Source organism: Lissotriton vulgaris, chromosome 11 (genome assembly GCF_964263255.1).
Source record: "Lissotriton vulgaris chromosome 11, aLisVul1.2, whole genome shotgun sequence".
NCBI classification, from domain to species: domain Eukaryota; kingdom Metazoa; phylum Chordata; class Amphibia; order Caudata; family Salamandridae; genus Lissotriton; species Lissotriton vulgaris.
The window spans coordinates 782054767-782078111 of record NC_141699.1 but is presented as its reverse complement, the minus strand read 5'-3'; the positions used below and the strand labels follow the sequence as shown (position 1 = coordinate 782078111).

Here is a 23345-nt window from a genome sequence, read left to right as displayed (position 1 = left end):
ATGGATTAGCACAGGAACTACTAAGTGTTCAGCTCTGGGGGGTGGATCCTGTGGGGCACTAGAAATATGATCCGTCGTGTTAGAGGTAGAGTTTTTTTGATCATTCTTTCTCTTGCTTATCGCGCCCTCCCTCCTTCCCCTTTCCTGGATTCTTTCCAGAGAAGTCGTTTGTGAAGGGGTTTGAGGTAATACTTCAGGTGTTCTTTCTAAGTCTGTGCTTAGCTGTGAATCTACAAGCTGGGACACAGATAAATCCACAATATTAGGCAAGCTACGTCTCTCACGACTCGCCCTCACCCCTTCATTGATGGTCCCTACAACTGGTGTTCTAGCATCAGCCAGGTTACCCAAGGAGGATCTTTTGGCAAATGCTAGATCTAGGGATACCCTTTCTTCTATCAATGATATGCTTTGGTCTATGAATGTATTCGCCTTTGTTATAAAATCATCCATAGGACCAAGCAATTTGCCCACGCTACCCTGGGCCTTAGTTTTATTCCCTCTGGTCACCACCATTTTGCCTAGAGAGTGGCAAAGGGAAACGGAAGGAAAAATAAGAATGAAAGGGGGGTGGCCCAATCCAATCTCGCCAGTCCTCAAACGGCCTGCCCCTTGCCCGGGCTTCGTCCCGGCCTTCGTCCCGCACACGCGTCCCCCTCACGCGAATTGTGAGATCACTTATAAAAGAAGGAACAGGCTGAAGGGGAGGAGACGCGGGAAGAGGCGGCAGGTGTGCTGGATGTTGAACGCACAGCCTGGTGGGCCTCTCAGTCCCGGTCTCCTGCGGTGACAAGGGTCCGATTCCAAATCTCCTCCTTCACGAAATTCACAACCCTCACCTTAAGGGTTGTTTGGACTGGTGCAAGGTGTTCACTAGAAAAGTGAACATCATATACCAGGCAAACTTCTCACATCACCCTTCTCTTTTCAAGTCCCCTGTTGTAAATAGATGCTTGAAATGCATCACTCACATGTTTCTTCCTGTTCCCTTCGTGATGCCTCAGTGGGACTTGAATCTTGTTCTGACGTACCTGATGTGTGCTCCCTTTGAGCCACTTCATAACTGTCCTCTTCGTCTTCTGACTGTTAAAACTGCCTTCCTGGTTGCCATCACCTCTGCCAGGAGAGTGAGTGAGCTCAAGGCTCTATCTTCTAAACCACCTTCCCTCTCTGTCCATCCGGACAAGGTTGTTCTCAGGACTCATCCTTCTTTCCTGCCCAAAGTGGTCACTGCCTCTCACATCGGGCAGTTCATCGCCTTGCCCACCTTCTTTCTGCCTCCGCATCCCTCGAAAGAGGAAGAGCGGCTCCACTGTCTGGACCCAAAACGTGCGCTCTCCTTTTATCTAGATCACACACACGCCAGTTCCGGGTGGACGACCAGCTCTTTGTTGGTTACGTGGGCGCTAAGAAGGGACGGGCGGTGCAAAAGCGGACCATCTCTCGGTGGGTCGTCTTGTGCATCAAGGTTTGCTACTCTTTGGCGAAAAAGGAGCCTCCTGTTGGGCTGCGCGCCCATTCCACTCGGGCCACGGCGGCTGCTACTGCCTTGGGTCAGAGAGTCCCCTTGCAGGAAATCTGTCAGGCAGCTACGTGGGCCTCGCTGCACACGTTTGCTAAGCACTACTGCCAAGTCCGGAGAGATGGCTTTTTCGGCTGTTCCGTTATCCAGGACTTTCCGGTGTGATCTTGGTTCACAGACCCACCACAGGGGTTGGTATTGCTGGGGTATCTATTCTAAGGTAAGGAATCTAACACTAACCTGTTTCTTTCAGATGCACAAGTACATACCTTCGGTAACGATCTATCTGTAAGAAACAGTAGTTGGTGTTAGATTCCTTACCGCCCCATGCATCTTCTCCGTTCTGCAAACCGATATCTAGGGTTAAGGACATCCCTTTCAGGGCCCTAGTTTCATGGCACCAGTGTCGGTTTCTATCATGGCTCTGCGTTCCTGGCTCAGAAAACTATGTACAGAACTGACGTCAGCGCGCGAGGGCGGCGTCTAAGTACTCCGACATCATCCCGGCGATCACGACGCTGGCGACGGACGCGGAGCCGCAGACGACGCCTACTGACGCGCAGAGGTACTGGTGACAAACTTTCCGGATCCAGTCTGATGCCTGTGGATATTCTAAGTTAAGGAATCTAACAATAACTACTGTTTCTTACAGATATATAGTTACCGAAGGTAAGTAACTTGTGCGTTTATGGTGTAGGTTCCCCACACCACAGGGGTGCGCCATACTAAGTTCCTTCTGTCTTAGTGTTGAGACTTCTTGCTCACTCTCGCCTTCGGGTTAGAGTCTTCTATGTGTTCTTGGCGTGGTCTCTTTTGGAATGATTGGCTGCATGCTTACCTACTGGGCTTTTGCTTGATGGTACCTCTTCTGTCTTGGTTGCCCTTATACTCTGGGTTCAGCCCTGCCACTGTTGTCTCATGTCCTAGGGGATACACATTGAATGTGTTTTTTCTCACCCACACGGGCCTCCTGTTGTGGCTTCTGCTCCTGGGCGGACAGTCTCTCCAGTGTTTCCTTTGCCATCCACTGTGCTCTATTTTCCGTCAGTAGGGTCTACCGTTGTCACGTTGTTTGCCCCTTTGGGCCCTCCTCCTCATAGATCATAGGGCCTAGTGCAAGGTTCCTTCTTGTAGGGGTCACTCCATTGTTTTTTACTTTGACACTGACCTTTCCACTGTGTCTGCACAACACAGGTCTTACCCAGTCCATCACAGGATTGTGATGTCTTTGCCGTCCCTTGTTCTTGTTTCTTACGGAGGTTCCTGGGTCTCATGTCAGTTGCCCAGGTATTGCCGTTTCCACCGTGTTTCGTCAGTTTTTTGACAAATTGGTTCTCTTGGAACTTGGCGATTGTCTCGCAGACCAGACCCTCCCCCTATAGGGTATGACTTTGGTATCTATTCTAAGTTAAGGAGTCTGCGGCTAGATGTCTCTATCAGATGGAAGAGTTACTTACCTTCGGTAACTATATCTGGTAGAGACAAAGTCTAGCTGCAGATTTCTTAACTCCCGCCAATCCTCCCTGCTCTACGAAGACCTTTTCAGGTGGTGTTTTCTACCTAGCCCCCCACCTTTCCGATGACCTTGGTCTTTCAGAGGTGTGTTCTCACACCTCCCTCTGGGGTAGGGTGTGTTCTACCTGGAGCTCTCTGGCCTCTCCTCGGTCTTAGTTTGTTTGCTTGCTGGCGTGTTCTCGCTTCTTCCTTGGCGCAGGGGGTGTTGGTCGGCTATCAAGGCTTTTGCCTCTCTACTCCGTCCACGTTTTTAAGCGGTTCGCGTTATGTTCACGTCCAGCTTTTCACTGCCTTCTCAAGTTGCTCCACCTGTTTTCCTCATGCGTGGAGTTCCTATGTTTTCATTCCTGCCCACGCCTGTGCCTCCTTCCTCTATGGCAGTCGGTTTGGTTGGGTTCTCTTTGGTAATACAGTTCCTCGATCCCAGAAATGCGGGTGTAGTGTACTTTCTTCGGGTCCATCACTTCTAGTCACTTGTCTTGCAACCGGTAGCTTCAGTGTAGTGTTTTTTACTCTACCTACTGTGGTGACGGGCTGGGTCTGGCTTGTCATATCTTTCGTGCCGCAGACAGTACCCCTTCCAGATGGGGCATGGCACGTATGCCCTTGCTTGCAGCAAGTGCTCTGTGGGCTCCCTTCAGTTCCCTCATGGTACTGGGTGCTTCTCAATGTACTATTGTTTATCATTCTACATGATTTAACTCTCATTTTTATGTTGCTTATCGTTGTTGTTTCAACAATTTTGTTTTTATTTTTTATCACGCACTGTTCCTATGCTATCGCAGTTTTAGTCATGGTTCCGCGTTGTGGCACAGAAAAGTTTCCTATAGAAAACTGACGTCCGCACAGGAGGAGCTTATGTGGCTCCATTGACGTCACTTCCGTGGACGACGTCAGGACGGAGCCGGGCGACGCCGCCTCCCGGCGTGCAGAGGTATTGTTGGGGAGAAAAAGATTTTCCGGATCCAGTCTGACACCTGGGGAGATATTTTAAGTTAAGGAATTTGTGGCTAGACTGTGTCTCTACCAGATATATTGTTACCTAAGGTAAACAAGTTACTTACATTTGGTAATGATGTATCTGTAAGAGTCACGTTCGTTATCGATTCCTTACCACCCCACCCATCCTCCCCGCTCTTCAAACTGATTTCTAGGGATAGGGACTCCCTTCCAGGGCCCTAGTTGTGGGGAACCAGTGGCCAGTGTCTTGCATGGCTCTGTGCTTCTGGCGTGGAAAGTTATGTCAGAACAGACGTCAGCGCGAATAGAGTTGCTTCTAAGTAGGCACCGCAACATCATTCCGGCGACAATGATGTGGCTGGCAGACGCTGAGTCGGCCAACGCCACCTACAGACATGCAGGGGTACTGCTAAGAAAAATCTCTGGCTATAGTCTGTCGCCTGGTAAAAATTCTAAGGTAAGGAATTTAGAACGAACATGTCATTACAAAAGGTAAGTAACTTGTTCAACAAGCTGGTGCTCTGGACGAAAGCTGCATTTCTGCCAAAGGTAGTCAATTACGACAATCCATCACCTTACCGACTTTATACATTCCTCCATACCCATCCAAAGAGGAGACATGCCTTGACCCTCAGAGGGCTCTGAATTTTTTTTTTGATCTACCAGAGACCACCAATTGGATGATCAGCTTGTTTATGGGGTTGTCTTGAAGTAAAGAAAGGTAAAGTGGTACAGAAATGAACTTTCACCAGATGGATCGTTTTATGCATGAAGATCTGGTATGGGCTGGTAAATAAACAGCCGCAGAAGGTTGCATGCTCTTTCCTCCATAGCAAAAGCTGCTACCCTTGCACTGACGTGCTCTGTGCTAGTTTTGGTATCTCTGCTTTGATGCATACTTTCTCAAAGCACTACTCTTTGAACAACAAAGTCTGATGGGAGGGTCAATTTGCCTGTTCTGTCCTGCAGGGTTTTCTGGTGTGAACCTTTCTAAAGACCCACCACCTAAGGAGGTACTGCTTCGGTATTTGCTCACAAGGTGAGGAATATGTAGTTAGAAATCTCTATCAGAAGAACGAGTTACCTTTAGTAACTTCTTTTCTGGTAGAGACTTTGTCTAATTGCAGGTTGCTCAACGACCCACCCACCTTCCTGTTCTGTAGAATGGATTCAATAATATCTCAATCTAGAGACTGCCCACTAGAAAATTCTGATTTCTATGGGCTCCGCATCTGAGAGCGCGGACAAAGATCAGAAAGCAACTGATGTCCGCATGGGGAGGTGTTACAAATATAGTTGCCCTAATGTCACATCTTGTGTGGGATGGATCTGACATACAGCTGACCAACGCCACCTACCAAGTCATGAGGAAATTGCTATAAAAAATATCTAGGTCCATTCTGGTGTCTGGGAGAATTCACAAGGTGAGGAATCCACATTTAGTAGGTTCTCTACCAGAAATTATCCTTCGCTGGTAGTGTGCTCGTCAAATACATGAGTGCACAATTTGGTAGTCCATAAACACATTCACTGAGACATTATGTCCATAATTAGTTTAGGCAGGACAGGGTAGGACAGACAACATAAAAACAATCTGGTTTCTTGGCTGTTAACTTCATGCTCATCTCCAGAAGAGGGAATACTGCTTTTCAAACCAGACTCCTCATGCAAGTCCTGTTCACAGTGCAAAATACGTTGAATGTACATAATAACAGTTTTGCAGATTAGAGTTTCTTCACAAAAGTATGCAGCCCTCCCAGGTTCCTAGGCGACTAGAAGTATCAATCTGATGGTGACATCAAAACAGTTTCAGTAAAGAATGATGTTCCAAATCCACCTAGTATATGACAGGGTCGTGCTCTGTGTGAATCTTTATATTGCAAAGTTGTTACAAATATTTACCAGTTTCATTTAGCTGTCCCTTTTGTTTTAGTGCAGGCATCATGCTGATTTGTTTGTCCTTGTAGTCCTCAGATGCAGATGTCCTGGCTGGGACCACAGAAAATGGAGGACCTGAATCGAAAGGACCGAACCGCAATGAATTACATGAAAGTGAGAACGGGAGTAAGACATAATGTGTAAGTAACATTGTAAATTAGTAACATCGCAACACGTTTTAATGTAGTCTGAAGTTATTTCCACTGAAATGCCTCTCAAAGCTACTTTTCTAATTGAAGACTGTCAATGGTTTGGATGTGAATATTTTAATCTTAAGTCTTTTTAGAATTTTCCCTGTATTAGATCAAAAGGAGAAATTACTGCTTAAGTAATCATGGCCAATCTAAGACGTACTCCAGCTGCCCCACATTACATTTTCCAGCATGTTCTTTATGAATGCCACTCTAAGGTCTATTACTTGTACCTGTCCTATTTATTTTTCATCATTGTCAGTGGGCATTTTAGATTTTTGTGTTTTCAGTCAATACTTCTGCTTGTGAGAATGAGGATTTAAAAAAAAAATAACAGAAAAAGCTTATTCTCCAGAGTAAGTTGTCCAGGTGCATTTGTAGCAGATTTGTGGAAAATGCCTTACACCCAAAGTTTTCAGTTCACTAATAGAAACAGTTGATGACAGTAAGAGGAATTCTATATTTCATGAGTAAGAGAACATACAGCTGAAGATCTGTTCCCAAAAACTGAATAGGCATAGGGTGTTTCTAAGTTCCTCATGTGTCCCAAAAATGAGGAACATGGGCTAAAAAAATGTTGCAATCTTTGTGTTTTTCTGGATTCATAGCACAATGACGTTTCTCTGCACAGTTGTGTGGAATCTGCTAGCTTTCTGCCAAACATAATCAATAAGGAGTGGAGTTTGCTGTCCTTCCAATTCCTCATTTGCCTGTTAGGTTCACTCATGGGGCTGAGAGCCTCAGGATGGAGGCTGGGGACAAACAGTGCATCCTTTTTCAGTGTAGCTATATCTGGTGATTCTCTAAGGAACGACCAGGGTTGACTCTTCAAGTACCCGGAGACACCAGCAAGATGGTGCAAACTGGACAGAGAACATGCTAGGGGTCTTGGTGCAGCCTGTAAGATGCACGCTGTGGGCCTTTGGGTGCTGTTCCCCTGCAGCCATCATGCACCAGAGCGATCACCTGCTGGAAAATGTTGATGCAACTGCTGTAGATATGTGATATTAAAGCAAGTGCACCCCATTGGGGGTGAGGGGGAGACAACCCAGAAGCATTCTCCAGAAAGGTGTGAGGCCTCGCAGCAATCTTGGCTGCTTATTTACAGGATGCAGAGATATATTTGGGATGCACCGTAAAGACACACAGAAAAGACGGTTGACTATATAAATCTGCACCTCGTGCCAGTTCTGAAATCCAATTTTCCCACGCAAACAGTCCTGGCATCAACCGTCTAGTGGTGCCACTGTGTTCCAGATCCTTCAAACTGCAATTGGGTCGGAGTGCGTGAAGAAAAGAAGTCCAAAGATCACGGAGTGAATTTTGTGAAGTTTCTTTATTTTATGTTCAATGTCTAGAAAACACTTTACTTTCCAACCAACGCGTTTCGTTCTCCATCAGAGAACTTCATCAGGTCTTGGTAAGTCACCGTTCTGTACGTATCTAGAAATATCAAAAGGTTCTTGTTGGTTCACAGGTGCATGTCGTCGGTCCTAAGAGTGGGAAATCTTAACACTTTGATAAGTGCTGGGATAATATAGTTGAACTCCGAAAGTAGGAATACGTCCGTCACAGTCAATGTCACTTTGTCCATTTGCGTCCAGCATGCGGACACAAATATATCTCCTCCTCTGCGTGATGGCTTCAAAGGTGTGCTAGACTAAGTGATAAAGTCGTGGATATCACCCTAGTCCTGCTTATCGCAAGATGGAACCGACAAAGGAAACAGAAAGGATACGCCGGGTCCAAACGTTTCGATGTTTGGACCCGGCGTATCGTGAATTTAGGCAGATCATAGCCTATGGGAACTCTCCCCGTACAAGTCAGCGGTCCCGCTTAAGGACCTCCTTTCGGTTTCCTTTGTCGGTCCCATCTTGTGATAAGCAGGAGTAGGGTGATATCCACAAATGTACCACTTAGTCTAACACAACTTTGAAGCCATCACGCCGAGGAGGAGATATATTTGTGTCCGCATGCTGTACGCAAACGGACAAAGATATTGAATGTGACGGACGTATTCCTACTTTCGGAGTTCAACTATATTATCCCAGCACTTATCAAAGTATTAAGATTTCCCACTCTTAGGACCGATGACATGCACATGTGAACCAACAAAAACCTATTAATATTTTTAGGCTACGTACAGAACGGTGACTCACCAAGCCCTGTTGAAGTTCTCTGATGGAGAACAAAACGCGTTGGTTGGAAAGTAAAGTGTTTTCTAGACATTGAACATAAAATAAAGAAACTTCACAAAATTCACTCCGTGATCTTTGGACTTCTTTTATTCGCGCACGCCCACCCAATTGCAGTTTATATGGGATGCACCGTGCCTAATTAACCTCGGAAACAATAGCAAGGCTTACTTTCTTAGCTCTCTGAATGATATGAGGGACCTAGTTGTAGGGGAATTAATCGTTGGGCAGAAGGAAATACCGGCAGTGTTGGATGGCAAAATAAACAAGCTTGAAAAACCTACGACTGTCACAGCTGTGTTTAAGGTTGTGATTACAATAGTGAAAGTTGAGATAGGATTGCAGAGACAGGTCAGCATCGTGGACAAGAAGCTTCAGATCCTAGTGCCTTTCGGACATGGGTGCATTGGGACTGTGCAACAACTTCAAAGCAGACTTGTATTGTTGATCTGATCGGGACATCTAGCCGCAGATTCCTTAACTTTGAATATCCCCCCAGGCACCAGTCCGGAACTGGAGATTTTTCAGCTATACCTCTGCATGCCATGGGACGGCGCAGCATGGCACCGCCCTGACGTCGTCCACGGATCAGTAGAGCCATATAAGTCCCTCACGGAGCGCCAACATCAATTTCCTTCTTTTCAGTGCCTACAACTCTGATCCAAGAGAAGCACTTCATCTGCAGATTCCTTAACGTAGAATTATCCCCAGGTGTGAGACTGTATCTGGAAAACTTTTTGCCTCCGCATCCCTGCATGCCGAGGGGACGGCATCACACGACTCCGCCCAGGAGTCGTCCGTGTACTTGACGTCAGCAAGGTCACATAAGTCCCACCTCGGCGTGCCTACGTCAGTTTTTTCCTTTTCTGCGTGCTATGCTGATTCGGTATCTGTTTTTGGGCCCCTCTTTTCTTTTATCTTTGCGATATATTTTGGTGGAACAGTGTGGGAAAGCCTTCGGGCTTCAAGACTTACACGTTGTGTGGGCGTCTTATGTCGGCGACGGACCCTCGCCTCATTTGCATGTGGTGTTTAAGGGAAGCTCATGGCACCACTGATTTTGAGGCGTGCCAACAGTCGCAGCAGGAACGCCGGATGAAACTACTCTCCGCGCGTTTCTCAAGGTCTGCTTCATCCCCTCATTCAGCCTCGGCAGTCGGTTTCAGAAACGACTGTTTTCGGCGTCCTCATTCTTCTCCGATGTCGCAAAAGCATCGCTCCCCAGTGGGTAAGTGTCGCAGCTTGTCCCTGGGGGCTGGTGTTCGGCCTTCCGGGGCGTGGGCTCTCCGCGGGTGATGCGGCCCCGCGTGTCGTCCACCTATCCACCGTTTCCTGGTGAAGGGGTGTTGAGAGTCCAGATGGAGACATATGCAGCAGCTTTGCAGTCCTCGCTGGCGTCTCCTCCTTCCCCTCCTGGGACGTCAGCGGATCCCTTGCTTTGTGCGGGACCCTCATGACGTCGCCGGCGGCTCTGGACCCGACGCCGACTCGAGTCCTCCTTGCTGGGACTGTGGCTTTGTTGGCTGCTGGACTGCCCTTTGTTGACTGTGTGTTTTTGCTTGTGTTGTCTTCCTCGTGGCTCTTTAGTTTTTTTCCTCTGCTGCAGAAGTTTCTTTCAAAAGGGTTCCCATGTCTTGGGACTTAACATACCCTATATGGGGTAGTGGTAGCTGTTACATAGCTTGCGCTCTGCTAGGGAGTTCTGGTCGCCTTCGGGCCTCTGCTCTCCATGGCGTTTATGTATGTTGCTGATGCTTCTTTAGGTCGTGTGCACGGACCCCTCGTAGTAGTAGTGTGTCCGGGCATTTCCTCGCCTTCATGCTCCTGTCCTGGAGACTGGGATGGTTCTGTGTTTCTCCTTTTGTCAGGCGTAGCCTGCCCAATCTTCCTGCGGCCCCAGGCTGTTCTTTCTGCTTCCGGTGCCTTATCACTACTGGCGCCACTCTGTCTGGTCTGTTGCCTTCCGTCTATGATGGGCTCGCCTTCTTTTCCCTCGTTACCTTGGGCCCTCTAGGCTTTTCTTCTTCCTCTTCCTTGCCTGGCATTGGATGGAAGTTCTGTTGCCTTGTAGCGGTGTGGGGTGCTTCGGCCTCCCTGGCCTTGCTTCTTGTTTCTCTGTTGAAAGTGAACGGGCTTCTTCTATTTCATTCTTCTTCCCACATCCCTCTTGGGGTCGGTGGTGTTCTGCTTGTGAGGGTTCCCCCCTTGCCTGGGAGGATGGGGCTCTTCGCCCTGTCGATTGGACTAGTCCCCTGTGGGACCCTCTGTTATGTCCAGTCTGGGGTGGGAATTATGTGACCTTGCTGACGTCACGTACGCGGACGACGCCTGGGCAGAGTCGCGTGATGCCGTCCCCCCGACTCGCAGGGATGCTGTTGCAAAAAGTTTTCCGGATCCAGTCTCACGCCTGTGGATAATTCTGCGTTAAGGAATCTGCAGCTAGAATTATCTCTACCAGATACATCGTTATCGAAGTTTAGTAAATCGTACCTCTGGCCTGTGTAATTTTAGGCCCTATTGATGCCTTTTCGCGTCCGGTAACAGAGTACCAATGCCTTCGGGCTTCAGATCGTGCGAGACCTGTACACTGCAGATGTCGTCAACCGATCTGCACGCAATCTGAATGTGGTGCTTGGGGGAGCACCATGACTCTGTGGAGTGCGACGCCTGTCGGAAGCTGAAGCCGAAGTCCCTGCGGGAACGTCGCATGAAGTTGTCCGCCCGGATGTCCCGTTCGGAGTCAGAGCGTCTCCATCTCGAACTGGGGATCCAGTCCGGGGCCGGTCTCGGAGTCGTTCCAGAGGACGTTGCTCACCTTCCTCAGGTAAGCGTAAGAGGAGGTCACGACAGCCGTCGGCCTCTATTGGTCCTGACGTCGGGTGTCCGCTGCTCCCAGTCTTTGCCAGTCGAGGCCCCGCAGACGTCGAACCCCGTTTATCCTCCACTCCCTGGTGTTGGGGCAACCAGACCCCAGATGGAAGCCTATTTCCAGGCTTTACAGACCATCTTTGGGTCAACCCATCTCCCTGGTGCACCTTTGGGCCCCAAAGAGGTGGTGGGGACTCAGAATGGGAGCTCGCCGGCTGTTTGGCCCTCAGCGAGACTCAAGTACCCTGACTCCGTTACCGGAGTCGCTGCAACGTCGGAGTCGACCCAGTTGGGCTTCCCGTTTATACGTCCGGCTACACTACTGCGTCAGGCGCATTCTTGTGGTGCTCCCTGCATTGACGTCTGTTGCAAAGGGTGCCTTATCCCCGAGCCGGGTCCGTTGCCTGCCAGAGTCTTCCATCACTGTGGTTTTTGCGTCTCATTTGGCGATAATCGACGTAGATGCGACTGTCTCAATGTCGTCTGGAGCTGGTTTTTCTCCCCTCTTCGGTGGATAAGGCCCCTGGGGAGTCCTCCCCCTACCGTCCTCCTCCTCCCCACCACCACCACCTCCTTCTGTTGCCTACGTGTTTCCCGGAATGGGTTGATGTGGAGCATCCGCAGACCATTCAGCACCCTCCGGCTAGGGAGCCTTTAGCTCATGGCAGACCTGTTATCCTGCAACCGTACCCTAATTATGACCTGCTGCCGCCACCTAGATTGGCCACAGAGGCTAGTGCGGTGTTTGCACAAGTGGTTCGCAAGACTGCGGCCATTTTACAGTTTCTGCCTCGCTGCCTTCCAATCCCTTGTTGGATCTGCTCCACCAGTGCAATGCGGATGTTGAGCCCCTGCTGCCTTTTGCCACTTCGTTATACGACATTATTTTGAGAACCTGAGCAAGACCCTCCTCCGGGGACCCTGTGGACCGTGGGATAGTGCACCGTCATCGCCTGGCCCCAGATGACCCTGTTTGTCTCTCGCTCCACCCTACGTCTCAGGGGCTGGTAGTCCAGGCTGCCTCAGCCTCGCTGCCGTCTGCCTCTCCTCTACTACTCCCTCCTACAAGAGTCTTGTTGATTGGAGACGTGGCCGCAACTGTTTAAGGACCGAATGCGTACGTCGGACGGCCGGGGTCATGGTGGGTGTGTCCGGAGGACGGCCGAGGGCCGTCCAAACTCCGCCAACGCAATAAAACGGCCGCACAGCGCAAAAATTTGCGCAGCACGGAAAGGTTTAAACACGTCCTGCATGTTTGCATGGACAACTTTTGCCCTCTGGGACTCAGTTGAGCATTTTCTTACCTCCTTCCCGGAAGGCCCTTGGGCTGATCAGACTGGCAAAATATTCTATTCTGTCGACCATGGACACCACTGACTCGGTGGGTCGAGCAAATACTTGGTCGGTCAGTCTCCGCCGCCATGCCTATGCCTGGCTGCGTGATGGAAGTTTTTCTCAAAATGTTCAGGAGCATCTGAGATTTGCCATTTGAAGAGGCCCATCTTTTTAACAGTCACGTGTATTCACGGTCCAGCATCTCAAGTCTCACATTCAGTATTTGAACTTGTTTTACAATCATTGTGTGGTCTTGTTCACATTAGTATGCAGTAATGTTGCTGCTCTTTGGTTTTCGTCTCAGGGTTCATGTTCTTTTCTAGACGAACAATACAGCTATACGGCTGTTTATTATTTTTGTTTCCTCTGCCTACGAGCTAGTCTGAAGAGGTGGGGTATTTGTTGGTTATTGAATAACCGTTCTATTTTCCACAGGTGGTGCTCTACCTGGGTGGTGTGTGTGCATACTGTCCAGGATGGTTGTTCCTGGCTGGGGTGGATCCTTAAGGAGGTTCCTGCGGGGCCCTTTTAGGGTTGTGTCTTCTTTCCGTACCTGATATGCATCAGAAACAAAGACCATGTGGGCCGCAGGGGAGGTGAGGCACCGAAAAACAGTGATGCGTCAATTCCTTACTGGCAGAGGTGATGTGTCTGTTCCTTACTGGCAGAAGAGATGAAATTTCGGTTTCTTTCTAGTCAGAGGAGGTGATGCGTTGATTCCTTGCTGGTAGAGGAGGGCATACGTCAGGGTCTGGGCATGCAATCTCGTGTCCTTACTACTGTGCAGTCTTGATGATGAATCGGCCCCAAGGGACGACGTGTCGAAAATATGGACAAGCTGCATCGATGCACCAGCCGTGTAGCAGGCGATGCGTCATTTCCCCAGCCGTAAACAGGGGATGTATCGAAGTGGGTGTCATGGAAGACGGTGGCACGAGGCTCAGGACGCACGCTGCAGTGGATTTTCAGCTGCACTGCCGGCATTGCCCCTTTCTGCCTTTGAAGTAGGCACACTTAAAAGAAAGCCTTTGTTGTGCACAATACCCTGCCTTTCTCTGACCTGGCTCCAGACACACTACAGGAGACATCTTTGTGTGAGGACAGACACAGCTCTATTCAGGTGTCTGTGACCACCGCTCTACTTCAGGAAAGCCAATCTGCCTGGTGTTGGTCCATCAGGATACGCAAGTGTGAGAAGTTGGCCTGGTAAATGATGTCCACTAATTAAAGTGGGAACCTTGCACCAGTCCAAACAAACATTATGGTGATTTAAGAGGTCAAAGTTAACCTTAGAAAGCTATCCAAGTGGTAGCTGTGGAGAACAACCTTCAGGCTCAGTCTTGAAGGAATGTTAAGCAGCTTGTTTTTTCCAGAATGCAACCTTATTGTATTGGTTAAATGAAAGGAGAACCACACAGTAGTTATGAAAATATGTATTTATTATTATAACACACACTAAATACCTTAGTGTCTGCTGCATGCAGATAAACACAAAGCACACAATACTGTAGCACAGAAACAATCGTATGTAGCACTAATACACTGTGGGTTCCGGGGGAGACCAATCTATATACTAAAATAGTGGTATAAGAACCACGATTCGAGTCAAGACAGTGTCTAGAGGTTGTAGAATCGCTGGGACCGCAAGGAACCACCCAAGGTAAGTAAGGAGGGAGCCCACGGAGGACGGTTGCAGTGTGAGAACACGACGCATGTTATGTACAATTCAACAGGAAGATCAGGGTTGATGTTTTAAAGTTTAAGCCTTTTTCAGCGGATTACGAGGAAGCCCTTTGGATCATAGGAGGTTCCAGAGCCTCCCTACCTGTGGATACCGTAGTACCAGAGTTACCTATCCCATGAAGCCGGTTGCATAGGGGTGAAGTGGTGTCGAAAATGGATCCGATCTAAATGGAGGACTTCAAGGAAATGCCACTGAGAGAATAAGGGTTCGGGTTATGTGGTCCCCACGAGGGATACTGGCCTCAGACTTTGTGAGACAGCAGCTCAAGCTCAAACAACCCCCCTCCTGTGTTGCTGGAGCCTTCGGAGTCCGCAGGAGCTCAGGATTAGCAGACCTGTCAGGTGCATTACGGTGTTTGCGAATGCAGGGGAGTGACTCTTTCACCCCAAGGGAGTTAACTTGAGTTGTCCATGATGCACCACAGGTCCTGCACAGAGCCTGTATGGTGCATGAGAACAGACAATGCTTTGAATTGAGAGGGTACAAAGTCTGGCCCAGTCAAAGTCCAGAGTGTAGAAGGTCAGTGGTTTCTTGTTCAGAATTGTGTCCACCTCGAACCTAGGGTCCTACAGCCAGGTAAGCCCTTTTGTACCCACGGGAGAGGGTTGGACAGATTCAGGGGATCCTCCCAGGGGAGGGTCAGGATGGGAGGAGGATACTCCCATGTCATTTGTCCAGGTTCGTGCCAGAGCAAGAGCCAACTGCTCCCAGGACTAGTTTGAACTTGGACTATGCACAGGGACACCAAATGTGTGCCCTCGTGCAGACTTTCAGGCACTTTGGAATTGCACCCACCCAGCCCCAATACACTAAATCCTGTCTGGGAGGTGATCACACCTCCCTGTGACAGGATGCATATTGTGCTTCCTTCCCCTGCTTGAGCTTGGCTCAGCAGCAGAAGGGCAGAAATGTGTCTCTGGTTGGCAGCAACCATTTTGTGCTATCCGGGTCGAGAAGGCTGGTACCGGGAAGGCACGGGACCCCTCGAAGCTCACTTAAGATGGGTAGAATGATACCTCTCACACCGGTTACTGGTGTGGAGGTATGATTCCAAGGTGTTTGATACCAAACACAACATGTTTTTTTGTAGCCGTTTTCAAGATAGCATTTTAGGTGAGCATATAATGCACCTCTACCTATATGCCTGGTTGCGTCACCGACAACCCGGAAGAATGTCTCCGAAGGCTGCAAGGGGTGCTCTGCTCATGCAGGAGCACCCTGTCAGGTAAAACCCAGCACCCTGCCTTCAGGATTGTGTAGGCCTGCTAGAGGGGTGACTGATCGGTTTTAAGTGTAGTGACCTATAGATATAGTAAACTTATATCTAAAGTAAGTGGTGCATGCACCATCTGACACAGGTTGCAATGGCAGGCCTGTAGTTCCAATTTGCATGACCTCCCATGGGTGGCATAATATATTCTTCAGCCCATGGGAGATCTCTGGGGTACCTATGCCCTGGGTACATGTGTACCATATACTAGGGACTGACAAGGGTACCCCAGTATTCAATCTGGAGTATACCTAAGTACATGGTGTAGGAGAGTAGGGTCTGCTTCCTATGGTCATCCCCCACTTTTTGCTTTGCTTTACTGGTTTTCGACTTAGATATGGCTGTGGGCCTGCTAATCAGACCCACAGCACAGATGCTCCCTCTCTAAATTTACACCATGTACTCTAGGTACATCCACAATTGGGAATTGGTTCACCTTGGCAGCCCCTGTAGAAGTGTACCCTAGGTACTCAGGGCATAGGTGTAACCAAGGCGTACCAGGGGCTGCAGCATGTATTATGCCACCCCTGGCTGGCCACTCAAATAGACAAAACTGTCTAATCACTCAGCTGGGGCAAGGTCGTGTAATCACCCCTTGCTTAGGTATAGTATTCCTATCCCTACTTATATATAGACACATAGTAACGTAAAAGTCACTCCTATGGCAGGCCTTAACAATCCTGGAGGCAGAGTGCTTGGTTATGTGTGAGATGGTGCTCTAGCATGAGCTGAGCCTGTCTGCAGCTTTGGGAACCATGTCCTAATAGCTGTTCTATGATATCGCCATACCATATACTCTTAAGTGCATTATAATCCTCGAGGTTAGATGCTTACTTTGGTTTGGCTTTATCCAAACATTTCGTGTAAGGTGTCATACGCTTTGGAATACTACCCCCTTGCCAATTCTGGCGACAGGGGTAGCATTCCACCCTTCTAGAGGTAGAAGACATCTTGAAAAGCCTGCAACTTGTTACCCGTGCTGCTCCTGAGGCCTCCTCGAAGCTGTACACTGGGGGCTTAGAAACCCCGAACCCGAGCTCCACCTGCACCGAAGATCAGCCCTCCACACTCCACGAGTTCTGTGTGGGGCCCTTCTGCTTGTGTTCTGCTCGACTCGTTGTCCGGTTGCTGGCCCGTTGGCTAGTAGCCTCTGTGACGACAATCCTTTTGAATCACCTCTCCTCCCTGCAAAGGTAAGGCACCTCAGACCTTGCTAGTCTGCACCAGAAGCCTTCTTTGAATCCTGCGTGGGTTGCCTTTTCCAAGGCTCGTTGACTCCAATCCGGCAGTCGACCCCTCCATCTGCGAGAACCTTCGTGGGACAGCTCCTCTCCAGCACCTGGTAGTCGTCGACGCCTCCTGGTCCGCGTGGCTGCAAATACAAGCATCTGAAAGAAACACGTTAGTGTTAGATTCCTTACCTTAGAATATCCCCAGGCGTCAGTCTGGATCCGGAAACTTTTGCGTAGCAGTACCCCTGCGCGTCGGTAGGCGTCGTCTGCAGGCGTCCCCTGCGGCTCCGCGTCCGTCGTCGGCGTCGTGCGCCGTGATGACGTCGCTGGAGTATATAGACGCCGCCTCCGCGCGCTGACGTCAGTTCTTCTTTTTTTCCGCGCCAGTGGACGCAGATCTGAAGAGCAGTACTCCGGTCTTTTGACCAAGTTTTTCGATAGTTATTTCTCTAATTGTGCCTGATAGGATGCCTGGGTTCAAGCACTGTGATGACTGTGAGCGCACGATGTCGGTCACAGACCATCACCGCCTCTGTCTCCGGTGTCTGGGCCCCGACCACGACGTGGACTCTTGTGTCGACTGCCGGGCCCTCACCAACAAGGCTAGGCGGGAGCGGTCCCGCAAGCTACTGGAGCTCCGGGTGTCGGCCCCACGTCGGGACCGGGAGCGGTCCCGGTCCGGCCGGAGGTCGAGAGAGCGTTCGAGGGAGCGGTCGCGGAGCCGCGCCGAGCGTTCCGGAAGTCGACACCACTCGTCAGGCTCATCGGGTAAGAAGCACAAGAAGTCGGGGCGTCGTCATCGTACCCCCGACTCCCCCCGACGCTCGCGCGATGCGGCCGGGGGCTTGGGTGACCCCGGCTCCGCGAGAGTCGCCGGCGCGGCCTGCCTCATACCCTCCGGTCCCTGGGCACGGCGCGACACCTGAGGAGATCGAGGCGTTCCTCATGGCCATGAGGGCGCTCGCTTCTCCGACGGGGCCTACGGCGCATTCGGGCCCAGTGCTACCGTCTGGGGGCCCTGGCGGTTCGGGTGTCCCTGCCTCGGCGCCGTCGGGTGCTCCGGCCCCGGCGCCGGCGCCGCAAGGGCCTTCGGGATCGGCGCCGGCTGGTCTTCCGGCCTCCCCGGCGACGTTGCCATCGGGGTTGCCCCCGACGCCGCCCCCGCGCGGCGCCGGTTCTCCGGTGCCGGCTCTGGCCGGCGGCGGGGTTCCGGCGCCGGCTCCGGGCGGCGCCGTCCCCTTACCTTCACCGACGCCGGACGGGCGTCGCTCGACGCCGGTCCCGGCGCCGATGGGGCCCATAAACCCCGAGGAGCCGGTCTACATCGTTGACTCCGAATACGGAGAAGATGAAGAGTTCGGTGAAGGTTGGGAGGGGTCCGAGGACCCTCTGTCACGCGAGTGCCAGTATGACCCGGACTGGACAGGTGACTTGGGGGATGCCAGTGGTCTGGACGACTCTCCTAACCCTGGTTTGATCTCTCCTCCTTCCGTGGCATCGGTGGAGGGAGCTGCATATTCTGTGGTGCTGATGAGGGCTGCCAAGGCCTTACACCTTGAGCTCCCCGTCGCGGCCGTGAGCGCTAACATCCTCACCGAGGTCTTCAAACCGCAGTCATGCCCACAGGAGCCACTGCTGCCGTTTAATGAAGCCTTGTCAGACGTTCTGTTGGGCACGTGGTCAAGGCCCGCTTCAGGTGCGCCTGTTGATCGGAACGTGGCCAGGCGCCACCGTCCTTGTCCGGACGACCCCAAGTTCCTGTCTACCCACCCCACCCCTGAGAGTCTGGTGATCCAGGCCTCAACCTCCCAGTCCGCATTCCCGTCGGCCCCGCCCGACCGGGAATCCAAGAGGTATGACCAATTTGGCAAGAAGGTCTTCTCGTCCATTAGTTTGGGCCTGCGGTCTTGCAACACCGCTTGCCTCTTGGGCCGCTACACCCACTCTGTGTGGGATACGGTCGCGGAACTGCTGCCAGAATGCCCCATGGAGGTGCGGGCAAAACTCGGTCAGGCTGTGGCTGAGGGCCGAGATGCAGCGAAATATTCGATACGGTGTGGTCTTGATACGACCGACTCGCTGGGCAGAGCTATGTCAACGACGGTGGCGATTCGTCGCCACGCCTGGCTGAGATCCGCCAATTTTTCGGCAGATGTCCAGAATACCTTGATGGACATGCCGTTTGATGGCTGTCACCTGTTCGGTGACAAGGCGGACCACGCGCTGGAACGCTTCAAGGACTCCAGGGTCACGGCCAAGTCCTTGGGTCTCTCGACCCAGCGTCAGCAACCGGGTTCGTTTCGTCCCTTTCGTGGCCAAGGAAGGGGCGCCCCCACACGTGCTGCCAGCCACGCGCCGCAACAATCCTTTCAACGCGGTGGCGGCCGTGGAAACCGCCGTGGTGGCGGTCGGGGACAACGGCGGGGTCAGACCACACCTTCCCCCGCAGCATCTACCCCAAAATCCTCCTAGTCTGTGCTTTCGGCCCCATGTGACGCCAGTGGGTGGCAGGGTTCGCCATCACCACGCTCACTGGCGCACGATCACTTCGGACAGGTGGGTGCTGCAAATCGTCCGAAGGGGCTACTCCCTCCCCTTCAAGACCTCTCCTCCAGCCATGCCACCGCAGAACCACCGTGTGTCGGGGGACCACTTGACACTTCTGCAGGAGGAAGTTACGGCCCTCTTGGCCAAGGGGGCCATCGAGCGCGTTCCTGGGCCAGAAGTAGGGCGTGGTTGCTATTCCCACTACTTTCTGGTACCCAAGAAGGACAAGGGGGGCCTACGTCCTATCTTGGATCTAAGGAACGTCAACGGCTTCCTCCGGAAGGAGAAGTTCAAGATGTTGACGTTAGCTCAGGTCTTGGCTGCTCTAGACCCACAAGACTGGATGGTAGCGTTGGACTTGCAGGACGCCTATTTCCACATCCCCGTCCTGCCGGCCCACCGGCGTTACCTGCGGTTCACGGTAGGCCAAGAGCACTTTCAGTTTATCGTGCTCCCCTTCGGCCTTACCAGCGCCCCACGGGTGTTCACAAAGGTGATGGCGGTGGTCGCAGCCCATCTGCGCAGGTTGGGGGTTTCAGTCTTCCCCTACCTAGACGACTGGTTGTTGAAGGCGGGCTCGCCCCAGACAGTCGTCCACCACCTTCAGATGACGGCAGACCTCTTGCACGACCTGGGGTTCTCCATCAATGTGCCGAAATCACACCTGTGTCCCTCTCAAAAGCTCCTTTTCATCGGAGCGGTTCTGGACTCGGCGCAGTTTCGGGTTTATCCTCCGGAACGGCGGGTTCCGGATATTCAGGCTTTGATTCCCATCTTTCAGCCGCTATCCCGAGTTTCGGTCAGGTTGACGCTGCGGCTGCTGGGACTGATGGCTTCCTGCATCCTTCTGGTGCATCACGCCCGGTGGCGGATGCGGGCTCTGCAGTGGGACCTGAAGTTTCAGTGGGCACAGCATCAGGGCAACTTGTCCGACCACGTCTTGATCTCGGAGGGCACTGCGAGACAACTGCAGTGGTGGCTTACGGACCGCGATTGGGTCAGGGGCAAGTCCCTCTCCCTTCCCCAACCGGAGCACGTTGTCGTGACGGACGCGTCCCTCCAGGGCTGGGGTGGCCACTTGGGAGAGGCAGAGATCAGAGGCATCTGGTCTCCGGCGGAGTCCCGGCTCCATATCAATCTGTTGGAGCTGCGGGCGATTCGTCTGGCACTGAAGGCATTCCTCCCCTTTGTCAACGGGAGTGTAGTGCAGGTGTTCACCGACAACACCACCGCCATGTGGTACTGCAACGAACAGGGCGGAGTGGGGTCGTGGACCCTTTGCCAGGAGGCTCTGCGCCTCTGGCAATGGCTGGAACGTCAGGGCGTGACTCTGACGGTTCAACACCTGGCAGGTTCTCTGAACGCCAGGGCGGACGAACTCAGCCGTCGGTGCTCGATGGATCACGAATGGCGTCTGAACTCGGACGTGGCGCAAGGCATCTTTCTGCAATGGGGAGAGCCTTGGTTAGATCTATTCGCCACAGAAGAGAACGCGCAATGTCATCAGTTCTGCGCGTTGGAGTTTCCAAGACGGCACTCGCACGGCGACGCCTTTCGGCGCGAGTGGAGTTGCGGTCTGTTATACGCCTTTCCGCCTATACCACTTCTGCCCAGAGTGCTGAAGAAGATCCGGCGCGACCGGGCCCAAGTTATCCTTGTGGCTCCGGACTGGGCTCGAAGGTACTGGTATCCCGAGCTACTCAGCATATCAGTCGGTCCCCCGATCCGCCTGCCCCTTCAGGAGGACCTTCTGTCGCAGCAGCAGGGGACGGTCCTCCACCCGAACCTGTCCAGTCTCCACCTCCATGCTTGGAGATTGAGCGGCGGCAGTTGAGGCCATTTGACTTGCCTCCTGAAGTCTGTGATGTTATTCTGGCAGCCAGGCGTCCCTCCACTAAGTCGGTATACGCCTGTCGGTGGAACAGATTTGTGGCATGGTGCACAGCAAAGGCTGTGGATCCTCTTTCTGCCCCTCTTTCGGAGGTTCTTCTGTTTCTTCTTTCTCTTGCCCAGCAGGGCTCTGCTCTGGGCACTATCAAGGGCTACCTTTCTGCCCTTTCAGCCTTTTTGAGGCTTCCTGATCAGCCTTCTTTGTTCAAATCCCCGATTGTAACTCGATTCTTGAAAGGCATCACTCACATGTTTCCACCTGTTCCGTTTGTGATGCCTCAGTGGGATTTGAACCTGGTTCTAACTTTCCTGATGTGTGCTCCCTTTGAGCCCCTTCATTCTTGTCCTCTCCGTCTCCTGACTTTAAAGACGGCTTTCCTGGTTGCCATCACCTCTGCCAGGAGAGTGAGTGAGCTCCAGGCTCTTTCTGTCCAACCTCCTTTCCTGTCCATTCATCCTGACAAGGTGGTTCTCAGGACTAGACCTTCTTTCCTGCCCAAGGTTGTTTCGGCCTTTCACATCGGGCAGTCCATCACCCTCCCTTCCTTCTTCCCGCCTCCGCATCCTTCAAAGGATGTAGAGCGGCTCCACCGTCTGGACCCAAAACGTGCGCTTTCATTTTACATGGATCGCACACGCCAGTTCCGGGTGGATGACCAACTGTTTGTTGGCTACGTGGGTGCGAAGAAGGGACGGGCGGTCTGTAAACGGACCATCTCTCGATGGGTCGTTCTCTGCATCAAAGCGTGCTACTCTTTGGCTCGGAAGGAGCCTCCTGTTGGGCTGAGGGCCCATTCCACTCGGGCCACGGCGGCTACCACTGCCCTGGGCCGGGGAGTCCCCTTGCAGGACATTTGCCAAGCGGCTACGTGGGCCTCGCTGCACACCTTTGCGAGGCACTACTGCCTGGACAGTCAAGTCCGGAGGGATGGCTTCTTTGGCCGTTCTGTCCTCCAGGACTTTCTGGTGTAGTTTTGTATTGGTTCGCAGACCCACCACCGGGGTTGGTATTGCTGGGGTATGTATTCTAAGGTAAGGAATCTAACACTAACGTGTTTCTTTCAGATGAACAAGTTACTTACCTTCGGTAACGATATATCTGTAAGAAACATTAGTTAGTGTTAGATTCCTTACCGATCCCACCCATCCTCCCCGTTCTGCGAACTGATACCTAGGGTTAAGGACATCCCTTTCAGGGCCCTAGTTTTACATGGCACCAGTGTTGGTTCTCTCATGGCTCTGCGTCTCCTGGCGCGGAAAAGCTGTGTGCAAAGAACTGACGTCAGCGCGTGGAGGCGGCGTCTATATACTCCAGCGACGTCATCACGACGCCGACGACGGACGCGGAGCCGCAGGGGACGCCTGCAGACGACGCCTACCGACGCGCAGGGGTACTGCTACGCAAAAGTTTCCGGATCCAGACTGACGCCTGGGGATATTCTAAGGTAAGGAATCTAACACTAACTAATGTTTCTTACAGATATATCGTTACCGAAGGTAAGTAACTTGTTCTTCAAGACAGCACCTGATTGCTCCTCGACATAGTCTGATTCCTTCCCGGTTCCACCCGGTCACTGGCTAGTGACCCAGACTCTGTCCCCTCTGCTTTCAGGTCCTATTCATCCTCGATCCACCCTTGGATCCACCTGGATATCTTCCTCCTGGTCGCCTGCAGCATCTTTTCTCCAAGGCTCCATTGGCTTCAACGGCGAAACCCGACACATCTTCACACCTATGCACCTGCTTCCTGTGGGTGAGGTAACGCGAGTACTTCAGTGCTCCCAAGGATATTGACTATCCAAGTGTCTAGGTTTATAGTTGTTCCCTCCTAGCTAGACCGGAAGTATCCTAAATCCTTCTTTATCTAACTTCTAAGTTCCCATTGACTTTGTATTGACTCACGCTTGTGTGTAAAGACACTGCACGCGCCGCCTGTGGGCCTCCTACTCCTAACCTAAGGTTCAGATAGTTTCGCCCCAGCGATTCTCTAGGCCCTAGGCCTTTCCTTTTCTCGTGACATGGTACTTATACCACTTTCTTAATATATGGTTTGCTTCGCCCCTAGGGCCTAACTGTAAATTGTGCAACTTAACGTATTCTGACTAAGTATCTTAAGATGTGCTTTTGCCTCTGATCTC

General features: G+C 51.7%; 1 protein-coding gene across 2 annotated transcripts in view; it reads left to right on the top strand.

Annotated features, from left to right (window-relative positions):
• STAG1 (STAG1 cohesin complex component) overlaps positions 1–23345 on the top strand; it is a 1379617-nt gene that overhangs the window by 1307944 nt on the left and 48328 nt on the right. For both annotated transcript variants that reach the window (XM_086943907.1, XM_086943908.1), the window contains exon 31: positions 5965–6075. In XM_086943907.1, the coding sequence (XP_086800033.1) occupies positions 5965–6075 (111 nt within the window). The remainder of the gene's footprint in view (positions 1–5964; positions 6076–23345) is intronic.